The following is a 13,649-nucleotide window of genomic DNA, read 5'->3' on the forward strand; positions in this document are numbered from 1 at the left end:
TTCTCCTTCTCCTTCTCCTTCTCCTTCTCCTTCTCCTTCTCCTTCTCCTTCTCCTTCTCCTTCTCCTTCTCCTTCTTCTTCTTCTTCTTCTTATTTCTTTCCTTCTATACTCTTTTAAAAAAATATTTTTATTGAGCTATACATTTTCTTCACTCCCCCCCTTTCTTCCCTCTCTCCCCTCCCCTCCCCTGTGGTTGCCATGCTCCCAATTTACTCAGGATATCTTTTCTTTTTCTCCTTCCTAGACACATAGGTGGATGCACTCTAACTTCTTAAGCTTGAGTCCAGACTTTCTTGTGCAAAACACTGTAAGAGAATACATATTGCTTTTATTCATTTAGTGCCTGTTTATTCATTCACATCCTGAGTCTCTTTGTCTTCTGCAGCAGTTGGAAGAACCATGGCAACAAATCCTGATGCCGTTTTTAAGACCCTCATGAATGAAGTGACCAGCTGGGATCTTCCTAAAACTTACATCCCTTGTGAACTCCTTCTTATTGGGGAGGCTGCCTTCCCAGTGATGGTGAATGTCAAGGGCCAGGTGCTCATTGCTGCCTCTTCCTATGGCCAAGGCCGCCTGGTTGTCGTATCCCATGAGAGTTACCTGCTGCATGCTAACTTGGCCCCATTTCTTGCAAACGCAGTGAATTGGCTCTGCCCCTCCCAAGGGGCTCCCATTACAGTGCATTCCTCCTTGGCATCACTGGTAAACATCCTACGTTATTCTGGTCTAGAGGCACTGGTTCAGCCTGAGCCTGGAGAGGTTCTGGGTGTTTACTGCACTGATGCCTACAATGACAGTTTGACTGAGAAGCTGGTCCAGTTTGTGAAGCGTGGTGGGGGCTTGCTCATCGGGGGCCAGGCCTGGTATTGGGCCAGTCAACATGGCCATGACAAAGTGCTGTCCAGTTTCCCCGGGAACCAGGTGACAAGTGTGGCTGGCGTGTACTTCACAGATGTCTGTGGGAGTAGAGACTGGCTCGATGTCTCTCAAGAGATACCCAATCTCACCCTTTATGTCAAGTAAGTGATGTTTCCCTTTCTTGTTATGTGTCAATTACCCAATTACCCTATTTTAAAAGAAGCTTTCGGTTTAGCAGTGGATAAGTTGGTTATCACAGAGTTAAATAATTATAAATACTAATGTAGTTTTCACCTATGGTCTTAGTTACTGTTCTATTTCTGTGATGAGACACCATGGTCATGGGAACTCAGAAAGGCACACATTTAATCAGGGCTGGCTTACACGTTCAGAGGTTTACTCCATTATCATCATGGTAGGAAGCTTAATGGCACACAGGCAGATATGGTACTGGAACAGGAGCCAAGAATTCTACATCTAGATTGGCAAGCGGGAGGAAGAAAGAGACTCTGGGCCTGGTTTAAGCTTCTGAAATCTCAAAACCTGCTCCCAGTGACACACTTCCTCCAACAAGGCCACATCTCCTAATAGTGCCTCCTAGAGATTAAGCATTAAGATACAAGACTATGGGGGTCATTCCTATATGAACCATCGTATTAGTTAAGCAACACTATCTTATGTTCTCTAGTAATAGACTTGCTATTTAATATCTTGAGACTGGAGTATTTTGTTTTATTTACAGTTGAGTGCCCTCATTAAAAGTAATTATAAAGGAGTGGTTACAACTTGAAGGTAAGTACAGAAAAGGTTTACAAAATATATGAGAAATAAATTGTGTTTTTTCACATTTGGGGAGATGGCTTAGAAGGAAAAGTCCTTGCCAACCAAGTGGGAGGACCAGAATTAGATCCCTAGCACCCCAACAAATGCTAGGCTGGCATAGAGGCTCCTAAACAATTCCAGTATGTGGAAGGTAGAGGGATCCCTGGAAGAAGCTGGCTATGTAGGCTACCAGAATGGGTAAAGCTCTGGGTTCAATTGAGAGATACAGCATCAATAGATAAAGTTGAGAGTGATCAAGTAAGACTTCTAAACACTAGATTGATGTCACCATGGGTTTATACACACTCAGAGTTTCATCTGCATATAGTTGTGAGCACACATACAAGTAAATACCGTTTATACACATCATCCCTCACGCACAGAAATTGAAAAAATGAATTATGTCTGTTTTGCTTACCATTGTTTTGTTAGAACATCATGCAAGATCTGGTACTGTAAGAAGGATTAAACATGAATGAGTAAATCAGTCAATGAAGCCCAATGTTAATCTAGTCCAGAGATAGGTAGGAAAATGTGACATGAATAAACTGTGCAGCTTCACATTCAGGAGCCTCTCTCCTTCAGGAAAGGGTAGGACCTGAGCTAAAAGTGGCAAAGTGTGGCGAGATAGCTAGAGGCAGCCCTGCAGCATCGTCTTCCATAGTAGAGCAGGATCTTCATAAAGATTAGATTTAAAAAATCAACTATCTATCTAACAAAAATTAGATAAAAAAGAAACAAGTAGTTTTCCCTTGACTGTAGGATTGGATCAAATGCCCGATGATTTTCCTTCCCGAAAGATTCCATTAAGAGTAACTAGTGTGCTGGGCAGTGATGGTGCACACCTTTAATCCCAGAACTTGGGAGGCAGAGCAGGAGGGTCTCTGAGTTCAAGGCCAATCTGGTCTACAGAGTGAGTTTCAGGACAGCCAGAGCTGCACCAAGAAACCTTATCTGGAAAAACAAAAGACAACAAACGAACAGGAGAGAGTTGCTCTGGCAGGATGCAGAAGCGCAGAGGGTGAAGCTATTATCAATATTCGTTGTTGAAGCTTTCACATGAACATCTACAGCTCACCACATACAAGTTTTTACACCTAGTCCAATCAGGCAAAGGCCTGACTCAAAATATTTGTTATGAAATGTCTTTTGAAATTGAAAGCTACCATTTACAAAAGCCATGTTGACCTCTGCTCACAGCAAAATATAGCCTGTACCAGTGTGGAAAATGACAAGTTTTGGTTTAATGAATTGTCACTATGGGATAGAGAAACTTTATTCATTTGTGTTGTCTGATTACCAGTGCAGAAATTTTTTATATATTCAAAGCAATTCATGCCTCTTTCTTGAAATGTCTGCTCCTCAATTATTCCACTTAACTTTCATCTCCTCTTACTGATTATCAACTATCCTTCCCGTATCACAGAAACTGCTTCTTTATCTTTTTTACATGTTGCTAATACTTCCTCCCACATTCTACTCAATAGCCTGGAGTTTTTGTTTTGTTTTATTTTGTTTTGTGGCTTTCTTGTTTTGTGTTTTGGTGAAATACAGAGACACATACCTGCTGTGATCAGTTTTGTTCTTTTTTTTCTTCCCTTCCTCTCATCTTCCCCCTTCCCTCTCATTCCTTCCCTCTCCTGCATTTCCCTTTCCTTTCTGTCCATTCCCTTTACTTTCCTTTGTTATTGACTTATGTTTATTGCACGGAATGATGGATTGGGTTAGGCTAGCACTGCACATACACATGACACAGTTTCCTCATAGTCACAGCAATACCCTCTCTTGGCTTCCTTGTCCCCACTGGTCCTCCTCCTAAAGAATCCCCCTTCTACCTTTACATCATTTTAAAAATTCTGCATATGGAGGGAAAAGTAGCATTTGTGAGTCTGGTTTCTCTCCTTCAGCACAATCATTTCCAGTTTCATTATTTTGTTGTTGTTTCTGGCTTTTTTTTTTCCAGTATTAAGGTTGAAACCCAAGTTCTTGCACACGTGTGGTGAGTGCTCTACCACTGTGACTTATTTCCAAAGGCAGGCTATTTACACACTCAGTTTATTTAATACTATTAATGATTCAAAGACGCAACTTGCAGCAATTCCCTCTGGGAAATTTCACTAGGATGAGTTCTACAGGTATATTAAGCTTTATTGTACAATAGATAGAGGCACTGTCATGTTAAACACTCCCAGTTAAAGTAGATTTGAAGATGCATCACAGTGAGATGTACATGCCTCTCTTCCGTTCACTCTTTTTTTCATTTGTTTCTTTTTCGAGACAGAGTTTAACTATGTCACAGCCCTGGACATCCTGGAACTTGCTTAGTAGATCAGGCTGGCTTTGAACTCACAAAGGTCTGCCTGTCTCTGCCTCCAGAATATTAGGATTAAAGGCATGCAGAAGGTTTTGTACCAAAAGTGCCAAGGTCCTGGATAATCTCTGCTACCCTGTCTCTACTCATTCCTCTTCAGTGATGTGAGAACTGTCTCTTTCCAGGTGTAAAGATGAGCTCAAATATGACCAGCAGCAACTCCTGGAAGGGCTGTCTGAGATAGACATCGAGACAGGACCAGTCCCCTCCCAGCTGCTGGTACATGGGCAGCGGGCCTTTCCCTTGGGAGTGGACAATTCATTCAATTGCTTTCTCGCAGCTGCCCGCTATGGCCGTGGTCGTGTGGTGTTGGGAGGACATGAGAGTTTGATGATTAATGAAGCAATGCTGCCGTTTGTGCTCAATGCTTTGCGCTGGCTGATGGGACATCAGACAGGCAAGATTGGGTTGGCTTCAGAAATGAAAGCCCTGAAGTCTATGTTACCAAGCAGCAGCTTCCAGTGGAGTGAAACGGAACTTCTGACCAGTGATTTGAGTGTCTTTTGCTGCTGCTCATTCACTGGCATAGATGCCAAGAAAGTAGAAGAATTTGTTGCAGAAGGCGGAGGCTTGCTAATTGGTGCAGAGGCCTGGCTATGGGGCCGTAGGAACCCAGACTCTGAGTGTATGACTCAGTGCCCAAATAACACCATCCTTAAACGCTTTGGCCTTGGCATCTTAAGCCAGGTAGTCAAGCGAGGCTCCTTCCCAGTCCCAAATCCTCAGGTGATAAACTATCATATCCGCAGATCCTTGGCCCAATTTGAGTCCATGATTGACAGCCAGGAGACCATAATTCAAGAGAGATGGCTGGAGAAGCTCGTGAAAGATTGTTCCTACATGTTTCAAATGACACATCAGAGGATTTCTGTCTATGACTCTGTGAAGAAACATGCCCTGAAAATCATCCAAAACAAGGGCTTCCCAACTGTGACTGAGGAACACCCAGTCTTAAATGGCAGCTCTCAGGCCTTTCTGCTTTTCCTGGCTTATGAATTATTCAAATCTGGAGTTGACGTATCTCAGCTACTTCCTCCTCCCTCCTTACTACCCCCCACAGAATCTCCCATGGTCATTAAAATCAGCACAGGTAAGAAATGGAGAGGGGACCCTGGGCATTCAGGACTAGAGAAAAGGGGCTGATAAGCATCAGCCTTGCTACACAGCGCTTTCTACTCAAAAGTCCATTTTCTTTCTTTTCTATAAACTTTTAAGAAGGGAAGTTTAGGAACACAGGCAGCTTGGGTGGTTAAAGGAGGGTCGATGAGACTGTGTAGCTCTTTTGGTGGAGTCAGAATTCTGGGCTGAAGGTGGAAAGATTATAACCTCTCTTATGATTCTTGTCAGACAACCGCAATTCCTGGGTGAGCACTGGACTCTACTTGCCTGAAGGTCAGGTTGCACAAATAACACTTCCCAGTGAAGTCACTAATGCCAAGCTGAAGGTAAAGCATTCGTTCCCTATTAAGTGAATTTTTGACATGTCCATACCAGCTTTACATTCTCTTCTAGCAATTTGTTTGTTTATTCGAGACAGGGTCTCTCTGTGTGGCCCTGGCTCTCCTGGAACTCACTGTGTAGACCAGGCCAGCCTCAAACTTACAGAGAACCTCCTGACTCTCTTCAGTAATATTTTAGATCCTCCCAACAACTTCACCAGATGGATAGGTCAGAACAGACCCTCTTTTTATAGACAAAGACAGTAGGCATTGCAAGGCTGAATCTTGGTGCATGACTGATGCTTAGAAATGCTCTCCCTTCAACCCCTCTCCATCTTGTGCTTACTCTCAAAGCTTCTCTCGTTTTTTGTTCTTGGAGAATCCAAAATACTATCCAAATGTTTTCCAAGCTTCAACTCCATAAGCCATTTCCACAGTCCTTGCTTGTGGAGACCCAAAGCAGAGACATGGGCAGTTGCTTTCTGAGTCAATATTTACATTGGAACTGGTTAGATTTAATTTTTTAAATCCTCAAACTCTACAGAGAACAAGGAGTGGTTATGAACAAGTAAGGGTGCCCTTGAGAAGATGGATAAGTGACAGCAATATTCTACTTATACATATGACCCTTGTCATTCTGAGGTTCTCTTCTAGCCACCTCTGGCAGGCCTCTTACACACATATACAAATCCATACAGAGAGGAAATGGTTTGGCCATTCTCATGATGACTTATGCTCATTATGATAGGTCCTCATTGGTTGCCACACGGATAACATAAGTGAAGCAAAGGCTTACAACCGTCCTCCTGTGATGACATACACACATGAGTTAAATGAATCCCCGAAGTCCATCTCCTGGCTGTATGGGGGGCTTCTCTACATCGTTGTTCCCCCCAAGTACAATCAGGATAATGTGTCGATCACCATCAGTGGGGCTGTGTCTGCTCCATACTACAGAATGGGTGAGTAAGAGACCCAGTTTCACAATGGGATGTAGAACAGAGGGAAACTGGAAGGAGAGAAGGGACCAGGCTTGAGAGAAGGCAATGGAATGATTGAGGAAATGTGATTTCCGAGACAGAGAGGGAGCTAAAAAGTATCAATACCTCTTCTAGGGTCTAGAAGGTTAAAAAAGGAGGACAAGGAAAGACAAAAAGAGATTTATTACCAAGTTATCTCTCTGTGTCGTCTACAGTTAACTTGAAATTCGGGAAAAGTGGTATGTAATCTTTATTTCCAGGTGAGACGACACAGGAGGAATGGAAGAATCTTATCAAGCACAGCAAAGCTCCCTGGGGAGAACTAGCCACAGAGAATATTATCCTGACAGTCCCAACAGGAAACCTCAAGGACCTTCAGGACCCATTCCCACTGCTCCAACTCTGGGATAAGATGCTCCAGGCTGTAGCAAGACTGGCAGCCACACACTTCCCTTTCCAAAGACCTGAGAGGGTTGTGCTTGATAAACAGATTTCACTTGGTAGGTACTCCATAGGGATGCTCTGAGAGTTGAGCTTCAACTGAACTGAACTTTGTAGAGATCAGTGGAGAACATAGTCCATCATCATTTAATCTCAAAAATGCAAGAAACTAGGAAACATAGGAAACTAGGAGCAAAAAGCAAAATCTGTGGATTTTTCATGTGTCCTTACAGAAGACGATTGAATGGAGTTAAAGCTGGGGAAGAGAAAAGACAAGAGATGTATGCTCAGTAGGTTTCAGCAGAGACAAGAGGACTTGTTAATGCTGAATGAAACAGGTTAAATATTAGATGTGTAGGAAACAATGAGAAAACTAATTGCCATCTGCAGAGGTTCAAAATGATTCCTTAAGATTAAGACTAAATGGGGGAGGGGGGCGGGGAGAATCTTATTATTTTCCCTCAGTGCTGGACACATACACACAAGACATCATGACATGCATGCATCACCTAGCTAAAAATAGAGGAGATCCTGAATGATGCCAGTCAGCGTTACAGTCCATATACACCTACCCTTCACAGTGAATGTCGAACTCTGTCAAAGAAAAAGAGAAGAAAGCCCAATGGGCTGCACATAAACTTAGGCAGTGCATAGAGCCCAAGTGCGCTTACTTGGTGTATCCTGGGGCTTCTGGGACAGTGAAGATGTGGTCTACATTACATGTGTCATTTCTTCACTTATTTCCTGTTGTTTTCCTCAGGTTTTCTGCACTCTGGATACCCCATCATGGGCCACACTAGTATAGCAAAAGGCACGGTTGACGAGGTCACCATAAGGTCACATGGTAGCTGGGGTGTGATCCATGAGCTGGGTCACAACCAACAGAAGGGAAGTTGGAGTTTCCTACCTCACACCACTGAAGCCTTGTGTAATCTCTGGAGTGTTTATGTGCATGAGACTGTTCTGAACATCCACAGGGATCAGGCCCACCCTGCTCTAAACCCTGATCTTCGGAAGCAGAGGATCAAAAACCACCTGGCCAAGGGAGCACCCCTGAGTAACTGGGTTGTCTGGACAGCTCTAGAGACTTATCTCCAGGTACTGAGCAAATATTCAGTGACATGGGAGCCACCAGACTTGCCAGTTATCCCAACATCCATGCACAGTGCCTGTCCTTCCTGGATATGGGAGATAGGCCAAGGGTGGCATCTTGCTGTGGGTCGGGCATGATACATATGATATGGTTAATATGTAGATATCTAAATACCCAACCACATAGCTGTGGAAATAAATAAAAGTTTGTGGAATCACTATGGCAAATACAATGTAATTAAATAGCTGTACTCAGGAAATCAGCAGGAAAACTCAGCTTTGTCAGATGCAAAGAGTTTCTCCTGATTTACATTGCTAGCTTAGGAGAAATTAAGGTCACCCCACTCCAACAATGTATTATGAAGACAGAGTGTAGGGACTGCAACCTGGTAAGAATTTCTTCAAAATATTATCTTCTTAAGCAAGCCTCAAATGTGAATAAAGTCAGGCTTCACCATAAAATAAGTAATGTGCAGTATTTCATAGCATTTGAAAATCCCTTCCCGTCTAAGTCCTCACCACCTGTGGGAAATACATTGGAAAAATATCCATATAGCCATACTACTTGCTAGAACTTCCAGGGTAGCAGAGATGAGCTGCTTGCTGACGACCCAATTAATTAGTAAAGATCCACCCAGAGCCTAGTTTCAATGCTTTAGGCATGAGCGCACTCTGTCTCTGTGTTTTCACTGCCTGTGCGATTTAAATGAGTCTGAGATAACTTCTGGACCACACCAGCTTCCTTCTTAATAAGAAATCTGTCTGAGAATCTACTGGATCCAGTCATGGTGTCAGTCAAAACCTTGACATTCAAGTTTATTTCAAAGTCCATGCAGGAGAGGCTGCTGCTCTGGGCCTGAGTCTGAATTTCTGGCTGGGTAGCTGCCCTGCCCGCCAGTGTTGATTTTCCACACCCAGCATCACAAGCAGAGCTCAGCTCTCCAACACCTTCCACTCCAGTTCTCCGGCACTCTCGTTGACAATGTCCTGCTCTCTAAACGGGATCCCAGATGGATCTCTTTTGCAGAATGCTGTCGGAAAACAATGTAAACCTCCTACCAACTGTAGCTCTCTGCTCCTTCGGGTACAATGCCAAACCACCTCCATCCAGTTCAAGTTCCCACCTGTTACTCAATCTGCAGCAACTGCAAACTGAAACACCACGGTTCATCTTGTTGGCATTTTCTAATGATGTTTCCTTTTTTCTCTCTGAACTGAAACTACCTCTTTTACATATCAAGAAACCCCAAGTAGCTTTTAATATCAGTGTCTTTGTTGCTTCTAGGAAGTCTCCCTTCCTTTATTATTTTCCTTGGCGGTCTCTACTCCCTGCTCTGTGTTCTAATGCTGCTTGTATGTGCATGCTTCTGCTGTTTGTCTAAGCACACGCCTCTGCTGCTCAGCATAGCTCCCAAATCCACACAGGCCTTCAAGGACAGCTGGTTACGGTTAGTGGGAAACAGCTCCTAATAGCCTAGGCTGTGGTTAAGGTTGAGCTAGAATGAAAGGACCAGCGGGTGCTGGCTAAAATGCTTTAACTATTGCTCAGTGCTGTTATTCCTAAGGGTCACAGAGTCATAGAACGTGAACCAGACATCTTTCTTTGCTGAATCTAAGACAGAGTGATCCCAGCCATCTACCCGCAGTGTTTACCTGCTCAAGATGAAGGGATCTAGAACACCTCAGTCTGATTGAGATCTTCATTATTAAGCTTAGCAGCAACAGGAATAGCAATGCTCAAATTCACTGCTGCTTACTGAGACCCTGATATGGATCAAATGAGTAACAACCCAAAAATCCCTCTGACATTGTACTGAAGCAGTTTGAGATATGACACCTGCCACAGGGATAGGCTTCTAGAAGAAAAGAAATGGGAGACCCACTGACAAATTAAACCAACATAACAGTATGACTTATAACTAAAATCCCAATGTGGTTTCACGCATGAGTTCATGGGGTGACATGCTGGGTGCATATGTCATTTTTCTATTTCTTTCTCTTTCCAGCTCCAGGAGGGCTTCGGGTGGGAGGCATTCATCAAGATCTTTGCTGACTACCAATCCCTCTCTAGCTTTCCTCAAAACAACAAAGACAAGATGAATCTGTGGGTGAAGAAGTTCTCCGAGGTTGTGCGGAAGAACCTGGTACCTTTCTTTGAAGCCTGGGGCTGGCCTGTCCAAAATGATGTCGCTGAAAGCCTGGCCTATTTGCCAGAGTGGCAGGAAAACCCTATGAAAATGTATACAGCTGAGGGTACAGAATGAAGTCACAACACAAGTTCTAGCTGGGAAAAGACAATTTATTTATTGGACACAACAGAAAATCCTCATGATTCAACAAAATTCAAGTTGAGGAACTTTCACCCCTTCAGTTGTCAGAATCATCTTAATCATCGTTTGCAAAACAGATTCAATTAGACAGTAATTTTTCAAAACTTGCAATATAGATGGCTCAATATATTGCTTCTAGATTAATTTTAAGCTACCTGATTTGCCTCTTGACCTTTCTGTTTAGCATTTTTCACATTCTCTGTGTGTTTACAGAAGCTGCTCAGTTCTGGAGATTTAACTGAAGAACTATCTTTGGTTGGCTCCATTGGGAAAATCTTTCTCCTAATTCTATAATTCAAGCACAGATATCATTTATCTGAGCAGTTGATCAGCAAATACTTTGTCAATGTCAATATGAATAATTATTGTGATTAAGAGTTCATTGTATTTTTTTTTTTTTTTTGTTTTTTTTGACAGGGTTTCTCTGTGGTTTTGGAGCCTGTTCTGGAACTAGCTCTTGTAGACCAGGCTGGTCTCGAACTCACAGAGATCCGCCTGCCTCTGCCTCCCAAGTGCTGGGATTAAAGGCGTGCGCCACCACCGCCCGGCCTCATTGTATTTTTCTTAACCCAACCTAACTTTTGTGTTATAGCAAAACTACTGCTTATGAATTATCACAGACAGATCCTGCTTCAAGATAGTGTGTTAATGGAAGTTAAAGTATTTATATAACAGGTTGATATGTATACACATACACATTTATGTTCATGAAGATATATTCCATTTATATAGCAAGCTGATATATATTTTTCATGAAGATGTATTCCATTTAGGCAGTGGGTGATAATGATTCATATATATGAATATATGGGTATCTTTACCATATTAACTGATAATTATTCCCTTAGCATAGAATTTTTCCCTTAGCATGTGAATTTGATGACAAACAGACACCTCACCTGTGCCACACACTGGCTGCATAGTCTACCAAATATCAGACTTTATTCCTTTTGTAAATAAGTGTGTGATTTGCTGAAAATTACATCTGTTATCCTAAAAAAAACTTATATTAATATCAGAGATAGACCAAGGCCCACAAAGTAACCACTGGCTTGTGTCATACACACTGTGAAATCTAGGCAAGATATGCTCCGTTGAGGTCAGAAACTTACCGTAGATTTCTGTGTTGTAGCATGAATGTCTTTAAAAATTCATGGCACATGAACATTGCTAAACTATGTACATAAATATGGCTTTCAGGACAAGTGAGGAAACCTGAATTTCAAAATGACCAAGGAGTGATAAAGGAAGAATTTAAAATAGATCTTTAGGGCCACACAAGCAGGAGGACCAGAATGGAGGCCCCCAAAATGTCAGGTGGGTGTAGTGGCCCATCTGTAACCTCAGCTTTGGAAGGCCGAGAGGTCCTCAGAGCAAGCTGGATAGCAAAAATAACCTCATAAGGCAAGCTTTGGGTTTAACTGGGAGATTCTGCATCAAAGAATGAAGGTGGAAGAGAAATAAGAAGGATTCCTGACATCAACCTCTGTCCCCCACATTCATGTGCTCGCATACACACATCCATATACACATGAATGCATCCTGTGCACACACATGAAGAGTGAAAAGAAATAAATTACTGAAATAAGTCATCAGTGCTATCTCCACAACCCTTATCGGAAAGAACAATCTATCATAGCTGTTCTGTTCATAATGACAGGAACCCAAGATATGCTAAAAGAGAAACACATATAGGAATTCTTTATGCTTTCATCTGTTTTGTGAAATTTTCTATGGAGAACTGACTTTCATTTTTACATGACAGAAATATGCTGTCAATCAAGAGCTCCTAACATCCCCATCACAAAAAGTAGGCATGAATCCATGGATGGTCAACCACACCTCTCAACTTGCTGGACTCAGTAACTTTACTACCTATGCTCACAGATTTCCTAATGAGTCACAAAAACATAGTTAGGAAAGAATTTCTTCCTGAAATCAGGGTTTCTATGAATCATATAAACCTAAAATTGTCTTGTAATAGCACTATACTCACAGAAACAGGACTCTATGATTTAAAAAGGGATGAGATATCAAAGAGAAAGAGCTATGTCTCCAATGATAGTTTTCATGAATCTTGATTTAGTAGTGACTTGAGTTCCGTAGCAGGACCCAGAATGTCTTGTGTACTAAGTCAATAAAGTGTTGCCTTTGTTTCTGCCAACTTGAGTTTCTTTCTCCTGATATCAGAAAAACCCAAGTAAAGTCCCTTTACTAAAGCACCCCGCAGCCTGCTGCTTGAGAAGTCAATAAAGTGAACCTTCTCTGGAATACACTCTCCTGGGTCCACATCTCTTTCTTACTCATAATAGCTGGGGCCCCAGCATGTGATACAGGACAGTTAAACACAAGATAGCTTACTTCTGATGGTAAACTTGGCCAAGAGTCACCAAGAGTATCATTTATTCTTCTCATTGCTGTGACCAGATGAATATGTAGCAGGAGTCCCTCATGGTAGGAGAAGTATAATTTTGTTCATGACTTAAGAGAATAGAGTTCTTTGTCTCTGGGAGGGTATGGTGGTGCCGGAAACTGCAGGAACTTGCTATCTACCTTTTTCATCCCTCAGCAAATCAGGAAGCAGAGAAAATAGGAAGCAGCACATTATATCCCTCAAGCCTACCCTACTCTCAGTAGTCTATGTTTTCTCGGTAGATCCAAAAGTTCCACATCATCCCAGAAACAGCACCATCAGCTGTGGACCAAGTGTTCAAACATATGAATCTATGGGGAGCATATTTATCTATATATCTGTGGAGCCTGAATATGCCTCAGTGGTACTCACTTGCTTAACACGAGAGGATCAAGGGATGTTTGGGATCAAACCTAGGGCCTTGAGCATGTGAATACCACTGACCTACATCCCTAGATTCTCTCTTAAAAGAGAATAGATTCCCAGCTATGAATCAGGACTAGGTACATGGTTTATCTGTGGTCACACTACGCATTCGTGAAATTCTTCTCATCTCTCCTACAATTGTCTAGTTGGTGTTCTCTTACCCCACCAGGCAGTCCATTACACTAAGGCACAAGTGATACCAACATTTCTTAAAGCTGAATCTCCCATATATGACACAGTACCAAACACATAAGACAATTTTCCATAGGTACTTGTGGGCTATATAAAATAGTAGAAAACTAATCAAGAATCCCAAACTCTTGTCCTTATAGCAAAGTATTCTATTTGCTGAAATTCAAAGAGATCTTTACTGGGAAGTCACAATACAACTTTAATCTTTCTCCTTTTCTCATCTACATAAGTTTTGATCGTATTGATGGTCAGATCAAATGACGAAGAACACATCGACCCTT

The 13,649-nt window shown here is 42.3% G+C and overlaps 1 protein-coding gene across 1 annotated transcript; it reads left to right on the forward strand.

The window, feature by feature from the left end:
• Nucleotides 1–400: 400 nt before the first annotated feature.
• Nucleotides 401–10,271, forward strand: LOC101991679 (TRPM8 channel-associated factor 3-like). Its single transcript, XM_005363813.1, has 7 exons — nt 401–1,023; nt 4,181–5,145; nt 5,403–5,500; nt 6,243–6,456; nt 6,735–6,974; nt 7,676–8,013; nt 10,014–10,271. The coding sequence occupies exons 1-7, from the start codon at nt 401–403 to the stop codon at nt 10,269–10,271; spliced, it is 2,736 nt and encodes a 911-aa protein (XP_005363870.1).
• Nucleotides 10,272–13,649: the final 3,378 nt, after the last annotated feature.

Source organism: Microtus ochrogaster, linkage group LG12 (assembly GCF_000317375.1).
Source record: "Microtus ochrogaster isolate Prairie Vole_2 linkage group LG12, MicOch1.0, whole genome shotgun sequence".
Classification (NCBI taxonomy): Eukaryota; Metazoa; Chordata; class Mammalia; order Rodentia; family Cricetidae; genus Microtus; species Microtus ochrogaster.